Raw genomic sequence first — 19,580 nt, 5'->3', positions numbered from 1 at the left:
TTAACTCCTCACTTTTGTCTTAATTACTACTTTCTGATAATTCATTTCCATATTTAAGCTAAATCCCTTCAACTGTACAATCCATTTAAAGACTTCCCTGAGTGTGACAGTCCCAATTCAATGGAAAGGCTCAGAGACAGCTAAAACAGGGAATATCCAACAGCCCACATCCGGTGGATCTGAAATTAGGAACGTAGAGAAATAGATGTTGTTGCAATATGGGGCCTATAAACCAAAAGAAAAGGAGAATAAGGCATGAAATCAACGTGTGGATCGACAAAAGATGCAGTGTATAACAACATAAACAAAGGTTGTCTATATTCAGATTGAGGTGAATGGAAATCTTGCACATTGCCTTAACTTCCCATGCTAACAGTGAATTTCTAAATGCAAGGGAGAAGGAAAGCAAGTAACTTATGTATCTTGGGTTTATTTTTATCACCTGTATTTAAATAATTCAAGATCTCCCAATTTATTTGAATGTTACATCACTGGGGCAAACCAACAAGACTCAGAGCTGGAGGTGGTTGGTTCTGAGCCCACAGTCAATTTGTGCTGTTGGTTTCCTGCCCTGATTTTAGTTGGTGTAAAGTTAATTTTCTTCACAGGGGCTGCTGTGGGGCTGTGTTTTGGATTTGTGCTGAACACAATGATAACTAATTTCTGTTTTTAAAGGTATGCAGTTCCTAGCAAAGAGATAAGAATATTTAGAAGAAAACATATATTCAACAATAGCTGTTATTCCAAGCCAATATATTCTGAAGGGAATGGAGGCACACAGGTAATGGTAGATATTTCCTGACACACCTAATCTCTGTTACCAGACACATTCTCCACATGATATTAATTCCAGACAGTTCTTTCCTAAAAGTACTATGTAAGTATTCCATTTTATTTATTTTCAACTTTTAAAAAACCCCCAAACAACTACTGGTGCTCTGGTTTGCCATATTCAGTCTAATATAAAAATCCAGGTAAGGGCTGTAAATAAAAACTCTGCTTTGCCCTATGATGCAAATTTTGCATCTTTAAAACACTGCCATCTTATTCCTGTTTAATGTATAGCAGTTCTGCAAATGTAAATTTGAGATATTTCTTTTTTTTTTTTTTACTGTAAATAACTTGTACCAAGAGCAGCCTCTGCACAAAACCCTCCTGGTCACCCCAGTGGCTCATGTTTTTGGAGGACTGTGGCCATGTTCACACTGCATGAGCAGCTCTTAGAAGGTACTGAAGTAATTATTCCCCATTTCAAAATTTCGTATCAAAGCAAATTCTTTCCCACAGACTTTTTAGCCACCAGCAAAGTCTTTATGTGGGTTTTGGTAGAGTTGCTGTGGACATGCTCAGTTACCTGCTGGCTCCTAAACCCTGCCAATATTTTTGTGGGCTTTTTTTTTCTCTCTTTGTATAGAAGTGCTTTGGGAGAGCTGTCAAGCAGCAGGTCAAAAGCAGCAGGCTAAAAACCATCCTACTTGTTGTCCAAAAGACAATGTGACTCACAGGAATTCACAGTGAAAGCTGATTGCAACATCTAATGAAGGAAAGTAAAAGAGACTTGCCTTTTTCCAAGCCATTCCAACTGTGCAAAGGAAATAATCTCTGGCTAACCCTGCTGGGCTGATACTTTTCCTGATTCTGGACAACCAGCAGGTTTCCAAAACTTTGAGTCCTGCAGCGTGACTTGTATGCTCATAGGCATTGCCTCTGTGTGCTGTTGTGCAGAAAGGTGGGGAGCAGAGAGGCAAATGTTGGACTTCAAGGCAGTATTCCCTGGGATTTGCATCCTTGAAGGAGGTGGGGAGGAGTTTAACATCACCAGAGCAAGGCAGAGTGAGCATGTTCTCTCTCAGATGTGGGACACAGCAGAGCCAGGGAGAACCTGGAGAAACTCCACCCAGTCCTCCTTGCAGGTGTGACCTTTTTTCAGTCATCCTTAATTAAAAATTAATTAATGAACAACATTCCCAGGGTTGGGAGCTCCTTCACTCGCAGTCTGTGATGGTGTTTGGGCTGGGAAGGTTCATCCACACAGGCCTCTGGGGAGCCCTCAGATGGTTTTCATGCTGAAGAAGAAATAACATCAGTGGGTCTGCAAAATCCACGCTACAGGGTGAAGTTACATGGTTCCAAACGGGGTTGGATGTTCCTGAGACCAATGGTTTCCCTTCCTCTCCTTGCACAGCACTGCAGAGCAGCCAGCAGAAGGTAGAACAGATTCCAGACTTCTTCAGTTGTAATAACATTGTGCCTGTACATGGTCTTCTTTGTCTCAAGTAAATAATGAAGTGATCTGCTATGACAAAACATTCAAACACCTTGGGGCTGGTTCTACCCACTACATACCATTACTTGCTTGATTTTTCCTCTCTGACACATACCTGTTTCAGTTTCACTGCCAATTCATGGCATTTAAATGAAGACAAGAAGAGAAATCATAAACTAAAAGCCACTTACTTACGTAATTTATTTATTTATTTTTTTTTAATCCAGGAAGATCCCAAACTGCTTTACAAGCTGCAGGTTAATCCTGACATCCTTCCTGGGGCAGTTTCTTACTCTGTCAGTTCTCTAAGGATGCTCAAAGTCTTCAGTGTGGTTGAGATTCTTGCTGTGCAAGAATTATCCTGGAGTGTGTCCTCCAGAATGGGCATATTTTTAACTGTGCTTGGATAAATGTAGCACAGGAAGTTACCAACTTCCACAACATCTGTCATCGTGAAAAACCTGCAAACTGCTTCGGAAAAAGGTTTTTAAACAGTATTTAAGTTTTTACGCCCTGGGATACATTCACATCCCCCAGGATTAATTTTCTATTTTCAAAATGCTCGCCTGTAAACAGGAACTGTTCTTATATCACCCCTATGTTACACATGGTATGTTTGTGAAGTGCTAAAGGAAAATGTTTATTTTTCTCTAGTTTTGGGACACGTTAAAAATGGCAACACAAACTGCAAAGTGGATTATTTGAGCCTGGAAACCTGCTGTTACCAGGGCAGGTGTCACGATCTGGAAAAACGGAAATTCAGGTGTAAAATGAAAAAGGAAAAAAAAATTACTAGGCTCTGTAATTTTAAACCCAGTCATGGAAAATAAATCCAGTAAGTCCATTGCACTTCTTCACTGATAGTACAATTAGATTTTGAGCAGACAGTCCTGAGGTTGTTCATCAAATACAGACTGAGAAAACCAGACTCTGAAACCGAGCTTCATTTCTGTAGGGCAAAATTACCATATTTTCATGGATATAACCTGCAGATTATCTAACAGAGGAATAAATAGCCAGGCAACCCACTCCCCACCGTGTTAGCAATTGGTGTAGTACACAAATCTGTCATTTTCTGAGGGAGCTGTTTACTCGAAAACCTCCTTTGCATGCTAAACATCTTGCCTGTGATCACCAGTGCCTATTGCTAATTTTTTATGTATCCAACTCACACTGAATCATCTCTGCACTTCCTTGAGTTTTGAAAGTTGCAGGTTATCAGTTTGAAAATATGGCACCTTTTGTAGTGTTTTACATGCTGAAATAAAAGGGATTTATAGGGTTTTGCTAGGGAAGCATCTACTTCTTTCTTCCATCAAAAGGTTGGGGACGAAAGGTTAGGGAAAAAGAAAAGGAACAATTTTATGGGAACTGGGGGGAGCAGAGACAAACAGTTCACTGGGAAAGAGGTGAGGGTTATTGGAGTGACTTATCAATCACACAGGATTGCAAACACAGGAAAAAGGAGCATGTGGGATGTGCTCACCTGATCCTAACATACATTGCCCTCTTAACGCTTCAAGAAAAGCAGAGAAACAGAACAAGGGAAATCAGCAATAAAATGTGACCAGGAATCCTTCAAGAATTATTGGATAGCTACAATTTATAATGGTATGGCAGAATTACTGAGTGGTATAACCAGAATAATAGTTTTCACGTATATATGTAGTCATTTTTGTATATATATATACACACAAGTATCAAGCTAAAATACAATTACTGTGCTACAGATGTTTTTAATCTACATGGCAATTTTAACTGAAGACTCAGAAATCAATGTGCCAAAAAAAAAAAGCTGGAAGAATTAGAAGAAGAAAAAAAGGAAAGAAGAGGAAAAAAGGAGTGAAAAGAATAGTGCTTACAACTAAGCACAAGTGATTCTCTCTTAAGTAGCAGCCTTAGACTCTTCTGTTTGGACAAGGCCTGCTGGAATGGTCCTTAAGCCTGACCTGGATACATCCAGTACTGGCTGTGATGCCAAACAACCCCCTCTTTCACTGATCTTTGTCAAACTATCCCTAATGGCAACAAACCTTCAACTCTATTTGCTCCAGACTTACTTAAAATTAAGGGGGGAATTACGAAATAAAAGGACTGTTGCTGTCACCATCCCACCTGCAACACGGTGACACCCAAAGGTTTCACACCGAGATCAGTGCTGGGGCTTCACATGATCTGCAGCTTCAGGAGTCATCTTCTTCACCCTCCTCATTCTTAGATCATTTTATTTTGCCAAAACTCAGCACTCAGCCTTCTGGAACACTTCTAAACTACACTGGTGACTCTCTACTCTCTCTCTGCATCCTTCCACATCTTTATGCTTTCTTGCCAAGAAAAAAACAATCCCTGCCATTCTTGACACCTTATTCAGAGAAATGTTTTATTCAGCTCTTTCCCTTTAATTTTGTTTTCTTTGGTTAAAAAAAAAAACCAGTCCAAAATAATTTAGTATCATTTTGTCCCATGGCTAGATAGCGTTTAGTTTCTTCTATTTATACTTCCAGTTCTGCTTGCTCCCATAGGATCTGTCTCCCATTTGATGTGGGTTGTTTGGGGTTTTTTTGGAGATTTTGTTTTGGATTTGTAGATTTTAACTCTACAGTAGCCTACTTGTGTCACTCTGTCAAATGAGACCAAGCTATGTTTTTTTTGGCTGTGCATATAAAAAAGACTAACCCGTTTTTTACGTTGTTTCCGTATCTCACGCCACAAGTAGAGAGGATTTGTGACATCTCACACTGAAGCTCTTTCAGTGTTGCTATTTATACACTCTTTTAAAACCAGACCAACAGATACACATAGTCTTTTCAAACCAGACCAACAGATACACACAGCAATTAGTCTTTGAGACCAGATTAGAACTAATTTTATGATGGCTGATGCAGAACAAAGATTTGTATGACAGTAGTAAAACTGTTTAGCACTGAGAGATGGCAAGTGCTAAGAGAACAGCATTAAAAGATGTCTTAATATATTCCAGAGTAAGACATTACTCCTAAGCAGTAATTCTATAAGACAGTTCACGATATCAAGAATTATGTGCTAGCAATGGTGCTGTTCAGCCTGAATTTGCAGACCCTTCCAAAAACCAGGTGATTATTCACATGACAAACCAGCAGAGAACATATATCAGTGGTCTCAAGTTACTTACCAGGCAGATGAACTCTGAAAAGACATCAGGGGTGGGCTTAAAGCATCTCCTTTGAGAGTGTGAACTGTCTGTGCTGGCTGGGGCTGAGTCTGTGGCTGAGGCTGTGCCTGAGCCTGGCTCGGGGCCTGAGCGGGGTTAATCCATCGGCTCTGTCCCTGGCTCATCCACTTGCCCTGGATCCCCCACCGCGCCAGGTACAGCTTGCAAATGTCAGAGTTCAGGGAGGAGTAATATAAAAGGTCCAGGATGAGCAAGATCACCACAAAAAAGCCATAGATCCACACTCCCAGCAGGGCGCTGTAGTTGCTGCGAGAGAAGAAACGGGACAACAAAAGGAGTTCTCTGGAATGGTCACTGGGGTGTTTTGTCAAGGGGTTTCTTTTGTTAATTATAGAATATATATATAATTAATTACTTAACTGAATAGATAAAATTATATATTAGTGTATTATTCTACAGCTATATGATATATAATAATAGTAATATATTACATAGTATATATTCATATACTATATATTATTCATATACTATTATACTATTATAATACACGATTATAATATACTACTACTATATTATAATATACTATTACATAGGACATCAATATACTATATATTACTCATATACTATATATTATTCATATACTATTATAATATACTATTATAGTACACGATTATAATATACTACTATTATATTATAATATACTATTACATAGTATATATTCATATACTATAAATTATTCATATACTATAGATTATAATATACTATAGATTATTATATCTCTATATATTATATATAATTATATATTAATACAGTAATATTACAGTTGTGATTGCTGGGAAATAAATAAGGTACAACAAAAAAGTTATCTCTCAGTCACTGTGTTATTTTATCAAGGTTGTTTATATTATATGTAATATATGCTACATTATAAATTACATATAAAATTAATTACATAATAGAATATATAATTAATATATATTCTATATTATACATAGCTATATAATCCATGAATACATAAATATTTATATTAAATAGTATCCATAATATACTATATATTATTATTACTCTCTATTATTATTATATCTCTCTATATTATTATATATTAATATAGTAATATTATATCTGTAGTTGCTGGGAAAGAAAAGAGGTACAACAAAAAAAGCTATCTCTCAGTCACTGTGTTATTTTATCAAGGTTGTTTAATATATAATATATATTGTATTATATATTACATAATTATATATTATATGTAATATATATTATATTATATATTACATATAAAATTAATTACATAATAGAATATAAATTAATATATATTCTATATTATACATAGCTATATAATCTATAAATACATAAATATTAATATTAAATCGCATCCATAATATACTATATATTATTATTAATCTCTAATATTGTATATGAGAGATTATTATATTGCTATATATTATTATATGTTAATATAGTAATATTATAGCTGTAGTTGCTGGGAAAGAAGAAAGGGACAACAAATTATCTCTCAGTCACTGTGTTATTTTATCCAGGTTGTTTAATATATAACATAATATATATTATATATTACATAATTATATATTATATGTAACATATATTATATTATATATTACATATAAAATTAATTACATAACAGAATATATAATTAATATATATTCTATTATGTAATTAATTCTATATATATTCTATATTATACATAGCTATATAATCTATAAATACATAAATATTAATATAATATATTATTGTTAATCTCTGATATTGTATATTAGAGATTATGATATCTCCATATTTTATTATATGTTAATATAGTAATATTATAGCTGTATTTGCTGGGAAAGAAAAAAGGTACAACAAAAAGTTATCTCTCAGCCACTGTGTTATTTTATCAAGGTTGTTTAACATACAGTATATAATATATATAAAATTAATTACATAATAGAATATATAATTAATATATGTTCTATAATATACATAGCTACATAGTCTATAAATACATAAATATTAATACTAAGTAGTATCCATAATATATATTATTAATATCTAATATTGCATATTAGAGATTGTTATATCTATATATTATTTTATATTAATATAGTAATATTATATCTGTAGTTGCTGGGAAAGAAGAAAGGGACAACAAATTATCTCAGTCACTGTGTTATTTTACCAAGGTTTTTTCATTAATTATATAATATATAAAAATAATTATGTAATATAATACAAAACTATACGTATTATATAATCTATATTATTATACATTGTCATAAATATGTAAACATAAATATTAATATATTAAATAATATCTGTTAATATATATTATAAAATATATTTTATACTAGTATATATTACTATATCTGTTATATATTATTATGTAGTAATAGTGTAATATATCATATATATAATTATAGATAATGTATAGAACATAATTATCAATAAATAAAATTCTATAATATATAGATGGAAACATTCACTGCTGACCTGCATCACAAACCATTTCTCTTACCAGCTGTTTAATGTGCTTGAATTTGCTTTGGATATAATAATAATTACTACCGGATAAAGAAGATCACAGTAGAAGTGCAGGCTTTCAAGAGGGGCTGCTAAAGACCCTCAGTTCCCTGGTAATAAATTTCGGGATGGAGAACATTGATGAGATCATATTACACACTTCATTTCATAGGAATATATGTACTACACTGAAATGAACATGTTGGTGTAGTTATAAAGTGTATTTTTAGATAAAAGCCATGAAAATTATCAGCTGCTGACATGGAGCTGTAAAGCTCTGACAGGTGATTAAAGATATTGAGAGAAAGGGGGGGGAAACAGGAAGAAAAGGTATAAGGGGTCAAGAATTTGGAGATCAAAAAGGGGAAGAATTGCTAAAGCTCTGCTGGAGATGGAGTCTTATTAAAAGAAAAGTGACTGTCAGGTGTAAATGCAGTTTGGATTGGAAACTGTGTGTGGGGAGGATGAGGTCAGAACAAAGCAGGAGAAATCTGGGTAAGAATGAGCTTGATTAAAAGAAAAAAAAGTACAAAGTATAAAGCAAAAAAAGGCTAATTCAGACCCATGAGCTAATGTGGAAGTACCTGTACCAGAGACTGTAAAAACAAGAGGAAGCTGAAGGGACATCAGTAAAAAATGCCCTTAGGAGGACAGTCTGAGAGACAAATTATATCAGAGTAACAGGTGGACAACCCACAATCTCCACGGACCTGAACTCTCATGAATAAAGAGAAACTTCTCCCTACTCAGAGAAACTCCGGGGGAAATGTATTTTATCAGAACACTGATCAAAACACAAGAAGAAAAAAGGCTGAGAATATTATAGATGCAAGCCAGAGAGAGATTTTGACATTTTAAAAAACATGTCCCCAGCCTTTTTGGATCAAAACATTTCAAGCCTCTGCTTTAAAAACTTTCACTTCCATTTCAGTGACTTTCATTGTATGCTTTAAAAAAAAAAATAAAAAAAAATCAGGATTTGAAATGAGAAATCAGGTAAGAAATCAGAATTTTAATTTCTGTGTCTGTCAGCACTTAAGGAGGTTGATTCTTCCCTCCAGGGAATGATTTTTCCACTACACAGATGTAACACCTTTAAATAAAGTTCCATAGCAAATGGAATGTAAGTAACAAGAGGAAGCAGCTGTTAATGGATCCCTTCCTGTCTAACTTTAGGACCATACAAGACTAGAATTAAAAAAATTTTTTAAAAAATTAAAGCATTAAAATGTAAGAATTAAAAAAAAAGGGCAGTAAACTTCCAGGAGGATTGGAAGGAGACAAAATATAAAGCTTCTGAAAACCCTTAAGTCCAAAGTCTTTGCCTCTACTGCATTTGATCCATAGTAAGAATGGAAATACTAGAAAACTTTTGTTTTGTTTTTTTTTTCTTGGCAACAATTCGAGAGGCAGGAACATTTCTTAACTCAAAATGATTTTTTTGGTGTGTTGTAGGTATTTAATTTCAACCATCAAAATTTTGATTAGTGAGAAATGGGAGGTATTTTGAGTGTTCTGATTTAAAGTGACAATTCATTAATCATATTAATCTGCTCCTCCTAAATAACATCTGTTTCTCACAAGCCCAAAAATGAAAGGCTGCTTTATTTTAAATAACAGACAGTGGGACAACAGCACTATCAAAAGGGCCTTGTGAAAAAATCACAGGCAAAAATAGTAGGTAGTAGGTTTAAGTACACAGAGGGAAATTCCATTCCTTGATGTTTTTTCTGTTTCTCAAACCATTAACATGTAGAAAATGTTAATTTTGCTGATGGCTACTAATTATAGTAAAAACTGAAAGTGTCCTGCAAATGAAGATGTCTTAATTAGAAAATAAACAACCTTATTGAGAATAACAGGAAGACCAGAAACACAGAAGAGAAAAACCAGGGTAATTCGTGGACCCATCAGAAAAGCTTAGGGGCTCATTATTTTAAGTCACCTTCTCTAGAAATAGGATGATATATAGAATATATATGGACTAACCTTGATACAGAGCCCACTTGTGTAAATGAAAAGATCTGCTCTGACTTCAGGGAGCCTTGAACTGGCCTCTCTGAGAACAAGAAATATTTTTGCCATCCTTCTCCTCCTATTCCATCTACAGAACCCTGCTTGGAGTTCTCTAAAATCCCTACACACAAATAAAAACACAGGTCCTTTTATTATTATTTTTAGCTATATGATTCCTTCCATCTAATAATTCACTTTTTGAGGCGGATGACGAGCTGGTTATGACCAGGCTCTGCCTTTATAGTAGATTTTGTTGGCTTTTATGTGCAGCACGTTAGCAGAGAATAATTCACGTGGGAATTCAGGTTTGAAAACCAAACCAACAAATCAAAACAACTGTGAGCTGAATTCTACAGCTGCAGGATTTAAATGTGGGCAGATGGGCACGGAAAGGGTTCCTTTCCCTGTTCCCCTTAAATGAGGCTGTTGCTCCCAGTAGTGAGTGTTGCCCCAAAGAAATCCAAGTTTATATCTTACCAAACACCTTTGTACTTCTAGCATTGAGGAAACCAGGGTGGGTTTTGCATGTACACTTTAAATGTGATTTCCCCCCCCCCTTTTTTTTCTGCACTAAAAGATAAGGGAAGAACACAGATATATTATATACTTCCATAACACAGTCCCAGTAGCAGATTAAGGACCCCTAGAACAGCAGTACTACTGATAATCCACCAAAACATCCATGATAGAAAATCTGAGAGACTATGAAAAACCAGATTAAAGTGAATATGTTTTTAAGAACAGTTAAACAACTCCTTAGACAGTTTTAAGGCAACACATAACTTTTCTTGTCTGTTAGACATCATTTGTATTTCTGTATTTAATACTGAGAGAATTGTTCACATTAAAAGTATTATAAACAGATTAATCTGCACGATGGCAAAGACTTAGAAAACACAGAAATCTTTTGTTATAGTAATGGGAAACTGTAAATAAATGTGGCTTTAGTTGTATTGTGTGACTGCAGAAGACAAACACATCTTTTCAGCTGTGCCATGACAAGTCACTTCACTAATTTCTTCCCTCAACTGTATTATAAAACAAGAAATTTGTTTTGATGATCACAAGAATGGCTAAGGGGAAAAATAAACCAAATAATAATATTGAAATAAACCAAGCAATAATATTGAATCACTCTTCCCTGCAAACTATAATCCTTTTTTTTTTTTCCAGTTCAGTGCTATTCCCATATCCCAAATTATTCTCCCCTGCTACAGTACAATAGGTTTCATCAGGATTTTTTTCAGTGGTGTGTGAAATTAGATCTAAACAAGAGCTGACTTTGTCACTGTAAACTGAACCCTGGATGTATTAGAATCCAAATAAAGTTTAGTTATTGTACTTGTTAAATAAAGTCAGAGTGTATTAAGTGAGAAGCTTCTTGCAGTGTTTTTAATGCAGGCCTGTAGGATTCACTCCTTTCTGCTCCTCCTGAAATTACCAGGAAGTTTTCTACCCATGCCACTGAGCTCGGGGTCTCACTACAGTGGTGAAGTTTTCCGTAGGAAGAAGCAGCTCTTCATTTTCCTGGTCCTGACGGATTTATCAGAAATGAGGTTTCAGGGATTTACACAAGGGCAATACCGGTTTCACTCCTGCACTTGTCTAAGCTACATCTCCAGAAGCTTTTTATCGCATTTAACATGATTTCACCTGCCTCTGTGAAAGATCACATGGAGCTAAAAGTCCCCAGGAAACTCTGGACTGAAGACTTTTAGGGTAAATATTCTGCAGGTGGTTCTCAACTATGAATCTTACAAAAAAAAAAAAATACAGAGGTACCTTTCTCCATCACAACTAAGATGAGTTGGGGGTTTTTTTGTGTTTTTTTTTTTTTTTAATCTAAATGAAAACTAATATAAAACACTTTGCCCTCCACACTACAGGTTGCTGGTGGAAGGCAGAGCAGAAGAGCCTTACCTTAGTAAGCTCTGCCCATGAGTAGCTGCTGGGATATTGGGAAAAGCCTGAAGTACTGCCTTTCCACTTGTCCGGGCTGCACTTGGGCAGTAACACCCCGAGCTCTGAGAGGATTGAGGCTTTTTTTATCACCCTGAGCATGCAGCAGGTTTTGGCTCTGTCTGCCACTACGTGGTTTTTAAGGATGATAATGGTTTGCTGACTCCAAACTGGGCTGATCTGCACACAGGGAGTTCCAACTCCTGTTGTTACATCAGTATTCCAACACCACAGTCTCCCAGGAGCCCTGCACCTGCTTCCACAGGAAGGAATGACAATGCACAGACTGACTTTTGCACTGCAGAAGAAAACACCAAAATCCCTGTTGTAAACAAAAAATCCCCAGCCTGGCATTCCAGTTGTCTTTAATCTGCCCCTTCCTTGCCCTGGAGGAGCTGAACACCAGAGTAAAATGGCAGGGGAAAAGCAGATAAAGGAGAATTCGACCTGGGGGTTTACACCACATCACAGCTGCCCTCTGCACCAAAAGAAATCACAGCAGATTAGCTTGGCCTGAATGTCAAATACCAAACAGGGAACAGACCACAAGTGAAGGTTTTGTCCCCTGTAAATACCTAATCAGTACCAAAGATCTACTTTCTACTTACCAGTTCTTCAGGAAAGAAGAGTGCTGACATTTATCTTGGAGGACAGCCCCCAGCAGCACATGGAAGTATCCCAGGTAACAGGCAGGGAGACCACACAACGCTGGTATATAAGCAAATACATTCTGTTCCCCAAGGTCAGCGATTTGTTACAAGGGATTTATACTCAAAACATCACAGATTCAAAATAGTGCACTTGGGCTGATATGGAAAATGTCAACTCACTCCCTCTCTCTCCCCTACAAACAGCTTTGGGGTTTATTTTTACTGATGTACATTTAAACATAGTTCAGATCAAATTAGGGTCAGGGAAGAGACTCTGGTAACTTTTAGCTGTAACATTATATCTGTTACATTTATATGCAACTTTTACATATATGCTCTCCTTGCAGTGTTTACAGCCCACGTCAGAGCAAGGCAGGCAAAGCTGAAATATCCTTTCTTTCAAGGAAGCAAAAACCTTTTAGTAATGTTTTCCTGTCAATGCAATTACTCTGATTGCTCCCATCATTAAATGCACCCAAGACCACGTGATTAGACCAGGACCAGTTTGGTGAGGAGAACTGTAAAACTCGTGTACTTACTTATGCATGTATCCATCTGCACTCCCCGTTAAGTTCATCTGCATGACAGTTCGGAATTCTGTCTCATTGCAGCAGTATTTAAACACTGTGTTGTTATGGTGACAGCAGAAGATGTAGGATTTATTGTCAGAGAGCCGGGGGCAGTGAAACCCAAAGTGGTAGCGACCTTTGTAGTCCGTGTAGGGCTCGCAGACCCGAAAGTGTGCAGACAACACTGGAAAACCAAGAACAACATCAGCTCTGTGAGTCACTCGTGTCAGCTGTGTGCTATCAATAACAGTTTTTCAGGCTTAAACAGCTGGGGTTTGATTTCTGGAAAACATTAATACCTCAGAGCTTTCAGCATCGTAACACTTAGTACGTAAAGACCACAATATTTAGGCTCTTGCTGTATTTTGAATCTTATTGTTTAAGGGAAGAGGAGAAGTGCCCTCTGTGCTTAGAGGCACAAAAATATTTAGGGAAACATTTTCCTTTTGCTGTTCTAAATATAGGGGTATCCATAACACTCCATGATGTCCATGTCTGATTCTCCTGGGATGACTTAATAAAAACAAAAGGTCTGTATAGAAACTGCAATACAAGTTTGCTGGCACTTGGTTTACAGTCACCAGCCCCGACAGAAAACATCTTCTCTATTGTAAAGGTCATTCTTTGATAAGGATTAGTCTGTCAGAAACAGTAATTAGGAACAGCATAACAGATCTGAACAACTCTCAATTTGCAAATAGACAGAAGTAATAATAATACCTTTAAAATACTATAATACCTGTAAAATACTACTAATAATACCTTCACAGGTGTTCCTGAGAGTTCTTACATTTCTCCTTTAATAAGTTCTCAATTAAAGAGTTTATTACAGCTCTGAGAACACTTTTTTTACAGCAGTGTGTCACACTGATATCACCATCACTTTTACTGGTGAGGGGGGAAAAAAACTCTCCATACATTTCTTTTCCAAAATGTAGTTCCATAAGCAACCACATGAGACCTCCTGGTTGATGTGAAGAGTCTTTCAAGAGGCAATATTTGGTTCCACGTTATGCCAACATTTTAACTCATTCACAATTTGTGTCATGGGGCCTTATATCATCATTTATAGCACATTTACCATACACACCTCCCAAAGTTTAAACTCTGAGGAAATGTGGAAGTCTCTTAGCAGTGAAATGCTTTTACCCTGAGTAGAGAGCAGAGTCACAGCCGTGCTGTGGGCAGTGCAGATCATAAGGTCACACCAATTAGCAAAGGATATTCACTTCAGACTGACAGAATTAACCCTTGTAATTTGGTGTATGATTTATCCATTGGTTTTACCAGCACAGGAGGTTACAGATAATGACTTGCATGGATTTAGCTTAACTGTGCTGTATCCCACAGTCCCTGTTGATCTGTAATTGCATCTTATCTGCCTAATCCTCATTTCTTCCTATATTGCTTTAAAAAATTCCTAATGCTTCTGTTTCTCAAATTTATAAAATATATTAATTTCAAGATACATTTTAAGGATTGTGACACTGGAGATGACTTTTTTATTTCTGTGTATAGGGGGGAGCCTAGAACAAAAAGGTAAACTGAAACTAGGTAACTTGTAGTGCCCTCTGAGTCAAAAAGCATCCCCTTTAAGCATTTAATATTTATATAGATATGTGTGTGTGTGTGTGCACATACCTGGCATCATTCAACAAAAGAAGAAACAGTCTGTAGATTAATTCAGTCAGGAACTGACAGTGCTGTTTCTAAAGGAACACAGATGTTGAGAAAAGTAATTACATATTTTGCCCTGCCTGGGAAAATGTTGTGTTCCAGATGAAATTGGCCTCTGCTCCTGTCACTGGGTTTTACCACTCAGAAGTTTTGCTTGCTCTTCACTGCAAAGTGTTTTACTTAAGAGCACAGTGTGGAAGTGTCCCCTGATCCCTAAAAGGTTCCTTTGCCCATTTAAAAAGGAAAACAAACTTCCCTGAGAATAAAAACTGAGGGAAGTATGATCACAGACTGAAGGGAGAATTAAGATAACGTCAGGTCACAGGAGGAGGGGTGTCTGTAATAAGATGCAGTCCTAGGCACATCCTTAAATAGTAAAATGTGTGTCAGTGATTAAAATAAATGCACAAATAAGAGCGTAATGTGATGATTAAATTACATTCTGAACTCGGGAGTCGGTGTGTGGTGGATTAACCCTGGTAGGCAGCTGCTTGTCACTCCCCCTCTCCCTGTGAGGGAATCAGAAAGTGAGAAAACTCATGGGTCATTTAACAAATGAGTAAGAAAAAAACCCCACAGCAGCATCAGCAAGTACCTGGTGCACACTGAAAGAACTTTATCAAGTTTTAATCTGTGTAAGTTCACCTGCTGTCTTTGCTTCTCTGTGAATCAGAAAGCCAATAAACAACGTGTGATTTTTTTTTTTAAAGTATTTTTCCTGAAAATAACTTTGCTTAAATCCTGAGGATTAAAGAACCTTATTTCTATAAAATACTTCAGCTAAAAGTATTGTACCTGAAAGGCTCTTAAATTGTCTGTTTCTGGAGTTCTCCTGTGCAAATACTGTTTTTAAGAACTATTATTGAACAGGTAACTGATATGGATGCTTCTATCTCTGTTCCTACTGATTTCCAGAGGATAGTCTGTCATGCTTCAAAGATTTAAGCCCATTTTAAGATTTATCTGCTCTGCTTTAAAGGTACACAGCCAGAATACAACAAACTGCTGCTTCCCTCTCTGTTCACAGTTCCAGATCTGTGCAACACTGATCACATTTTAAATTTAGCCACTAAATTTTTCAAGCCCTGAGAATTTGAGAAGGGCTGGTCTTTCTCAGCTTTCCACTTGGATCCACAGAAATATTCCTGTGTGTGCATTTTACCACACGTTAATTTGCTGGGTGGACGTTCATTTCCAACTTCAAAATAAAAATAACCTTTCAGTCTTTGGCTTGTTGCTGTAAGCCTTGCTGTCATCCCTGATTTCATAAATGTGTTTCAGTGCATTAAATGTATTAACATTGTTCAGGGGGCTGTTCTGTCACTTGTGCCCTTACTTCTGTTCCACTTGTGGAGCCAGTGAAGGTTATGCTTCTAATTGCTAAGTGGGGTTTTCAGCCATTCCTACAGATTTCAATGTGAATCTTGGGATACCAAAGACTTGGATTTACAGTCTGTTAATCTGGGGAACTCAAATGGAGCCTTGCCATTCGATTTTCACTTCAGCTCAGGTTAAAAATGATGTTCATATCACTCCAGTGAGAGCAGCATCCTTTTTTAACCCCTGCCATTCTCACTGCACAAAGCCGGTGGTTTTCTTTTATGGAAGCTGATCTGTCTTGGGCAAAAAAAACCCAACCAAATTCCATTGGCTGGCTGCAAAACGATAATAAATTTCCTCCTGTAAAACGTGTGTGAGTTAGCAATGACCTAAACCCATCCCTACAGCAAAATTCCCCAAGGAGCAGAGTTTGGCTGCCATGAAAGGCTTGTGATGATTTCAAATTAAGCCTCTAATCTACATGCTCATAATGGATGTCAGATAATAAAACACTTACAGCCAAGGAGCAACAGGAAGATACACATTTAGAAAGCCAGTAGTTATCAATGTTAATAGATAAATTATGTAAGAAAAGCTATATGTAATTTGTTTCAAATAAAGATATTGAATGCAGTATGTTATTACCCAGAGGCAATACTTTTCTTCTAAGGGTAAAAAATATATCAGAACACTGGCTTTATTGTCTGGGTTTGAGGGAATAAAGGTGTATTATACCAGGGGCTGAATACATCTGTTTGCACACATGGTGTTATTACAGTGTCCCATTGAACCTCGACACAGGTAAATAGAACATAGGTAAATATTTGTATCACCTTGAGGAAAAGGGCTGGAGAAGTGGGATCTCAGGATGTCTCTATCAGAAGTCCCCTATAAAGAGTGGCAAAGGTATGAAAACTTAAAAATCAACAGAGGAGACTGGAGCAGCTGGCAAAGTTTTGTGAGGTTTGATCACTTCATTGAAGTGTTCTTTTAATTGACTTCATTCAGGCACCACAGACACAGATTTTTGAAATTATTTTAGCCTAGAAAACAACAAAGAAGCTGCTACAACCCCTGTGCCCGATCCCAGTCCACAGGAGGAGGAGGGCAGATACAGAACTGGGGATGCAGCCCCATACAAAGGGATTTTCACTGCAAGGACTGAAGGAGAACAATGTTTTCAGATGAGAAGTAGTGTGGTTGATAATATTCTAACACTGTCAGCAAAAGGACTGTGTCATTTACAGCTAAATAACAAACTATCATTAGGAAGAATCAACCTGGACACTGCAAACAAGCAGTGGGCAACAAAATGCTTGAGCTAACTGATAATAAAGTCCTTACACAGACAGAGCAGGAACAATTTTCACTGAACACAAGGATACTTCAATGCACGTGATGCCTGGTAAAGTTTTAAGTATGGTGGTCAGGGATGGGATGTAGTATAAGGGGAAAAAGAGCAGTGATACAAAAAAAAATCCCTTTGGATTAAAAACTGCTTCAAGAATGGAGGATAAAAGACATTGAACTGCAAGTAAAAACCTGTAGGATCAAATCTATTTGGACTAAGAAGCTTTTTAATTATTTTTTTAATATTAATTCATAGTTACAGAAACCCTTAATGACATATATAACTTCTGAAGAACAAATGCAACCAATAACCAGAGCACTTGACTCATTCTCAAGCTAAAAGCTGACACATTTCTGCACAAATCCATTCTGTGGCTTATTTATTATTTAATTAGCAATCCATCTGATCCTGTTTTGAAAGAAGTCCATATTAATTTGCAACTATTTTTTTCCCTGTGGCACACACCAGTAAAAGAGAAAGTTACCTGCTGACAAGAGTAAGGAGAGCAGAACCATCAGCACATTCAGGGACTGTTGACCACAACTTGTCATCGTTGGCTTTCATTGGTCCATTAGAAAATTACCTGTTTGACAAGATGCAAAAATCACATTTAAGTGTCTGTTCATCTCCTTTTCATGGTTCAAACTTTTACTTCCCCACAAAGCTTTGGTAAAATGAGATGGCTTTGCACAGTAAGAAAAAAAAAATAACACCCATATAATTTTTCTGGACTTAGAAGTGAAATAAATTCTCCTTTGTATGATTTCATTAAGATTCCTTTCTCATTTCACCACGAATATAAACAACTGTTTACTTCCTTTCCATTAACCTAGAGTGGAGATGGATCACACAAAGCCTTTATTGGATATTCACACCTCCCTTGTAATCTGCACTCAGCAAAAGTGTGCTGCTTTCCCTGTCACAGGAATGGGCTGTTGTCTGAAGCCTCTAAGGACCAGAAACACATAAACAATACAAAAATAAATTGGCTGCTCTGAAAGCCAATCTGTTTTACCCCATTAGAGGGTGCAGTCGCTCAGAAAGTGGGTCAAGCAACTGAGATGGTTGGAAACACTTAAAAAGAAAAAAAAGTCTTTTCATTAGAATCACAGCATTTCATGGGATTGTTATTTCTTGGTTTTTTTTTTTTTTTCCTAGAAAGCAGGGTGAGAAGTGGTCTGGTTTGGCTGGCAAAAATCCTAATATCCTAAAAAGGATCCTCACAGCTGGGTGAGGCCAAACACATCTTGTTCCACATTAATTCAGCATCACCTGCTGCACATTCAACAGCTCCAACAGAGACTCTGCCCCAAAGTAAGTGCTCTCACCAACATGGGAAGGATTGAGTGGTGCCCAGTCCTGTTGTCACAACCCCGGATGTATGAACTCTTCATCCTGACCTCACACTGACAGTAATAAATAGGTAATTTATAAATTACCTATAAACAGGTGATTAATAACATAAATAAAATTAATAACACAACATAAAATAAAGAGGTAATTTATTGGTTTGTACAAGAACACTGGGAGCTCGGGCTACAGACCTAAAATAAAATATAATTTTAGTTATATTATTAATCCCCTATTTATTTGTTCTATTATTTGTTATTATATTGTTAATCCCCTATTATTTAACAGTAAGACAGGTTGTCCTGAGGACAGCTGGCTTCTGGAGCTTGTAGAAAGAGAAAAGAATCTGAACAGCCCCCCTGTAATCCAGAAGGAAACAGTCAGTGACCTGCTGAGCCACTTGGATCCCCACAAGTCTGTGGGACCAGATGGGATCCACCCCAGGGTGATGAGGAGCTGGTGGAAGAGCTCGTCAAGCCTCTCTCCATCATCTGCCAGCAGCCCTGGCTCGCTGGGGAGGTCCCAGATGATTGGAAGTTGGCAAATGTCACACCAATCCACAAAAAGGGCCGGAAGGAGGACCCGGGAAACTCCAGGCCCGTCAGCCTGAGCTCAGTGCCTGGCAAGGTTCTGGAGCAGATCATCCTCAGTGCAGTCCCACAGCACCTACAGGATGGACATGGGATCAGAGCCAGCCAGCACGGGTTTAGGAGGGGCAGGTCCTGTATCACCAACCTGATCTCCTTGTATGACT

The 19,580-nt window shown here is 37.0% G+C and overlaps 1 protein-coding gene across 25 annotated transcripts in view; it reads right to left on the bottom strand.

Moving 5' to 3' along the window:
* Positions 1 to 19,580, bottom strand: part of KIAA1644 (KIAA1644 ortholog) — a 236,596-nt gene that overhangs the window by 21,513 nt on the left and 195,503 nt on the right. For 24 of the 25 annotated variants that reach the window (XM_017826646.1, XM_017826647.1, XM_017826648.1 and 21 more), the window contains 4 exons: positions 17,961 to 18,059; positions 13,099 to 13,312; positions 5,418 to 5,723; positions 91 to 225 (listed from right to left, as the gene is read on the bottom strand). In XM_017826646.1, coding sequence (XP_017682135.1) covers positions 186 to 225; positions 5,418 to 5,723; positions 13,099 to 13,312; positions 17,961 to 18,027 — 627 coding nt within the window. In that variant the 5' untranslated portion in view covers positions 18,028 to 18,059 and the 3' untranslated portion in view covers positions 91 to 185. Of the gene's footprint in view, positions 1 to 90; positions 226 to 5,417; positions 5,724 to 13,098; positions 13,313 to 17,960; positions 18,060 to 19,580 lie in introns of those variants that run through there. The other variant, XM_017826666.1, reaches the window with a different exon arrangement.

This window comes from Lepidothrix coronata, unplaced genomic scaffold (genome assembly GCF_001604755.1).
Source record: "Lepidothrix coronata isolate B3197 unplaced genomic scaffold, Lepidothrix_coronata-1.0 Scaffold129, whole genome shotgun sequence".
Lineage (NCBI taxonomy): Eukaryota > Metazoa > Chordata > Aves > Passeriformes > Pipridae > Lepidothrix > Lepidothrix coronata.
Note: the sequence above shows the minus strand (reverse complement) of the source record. Positions and strands in the feature narration are given on the sequence as shown.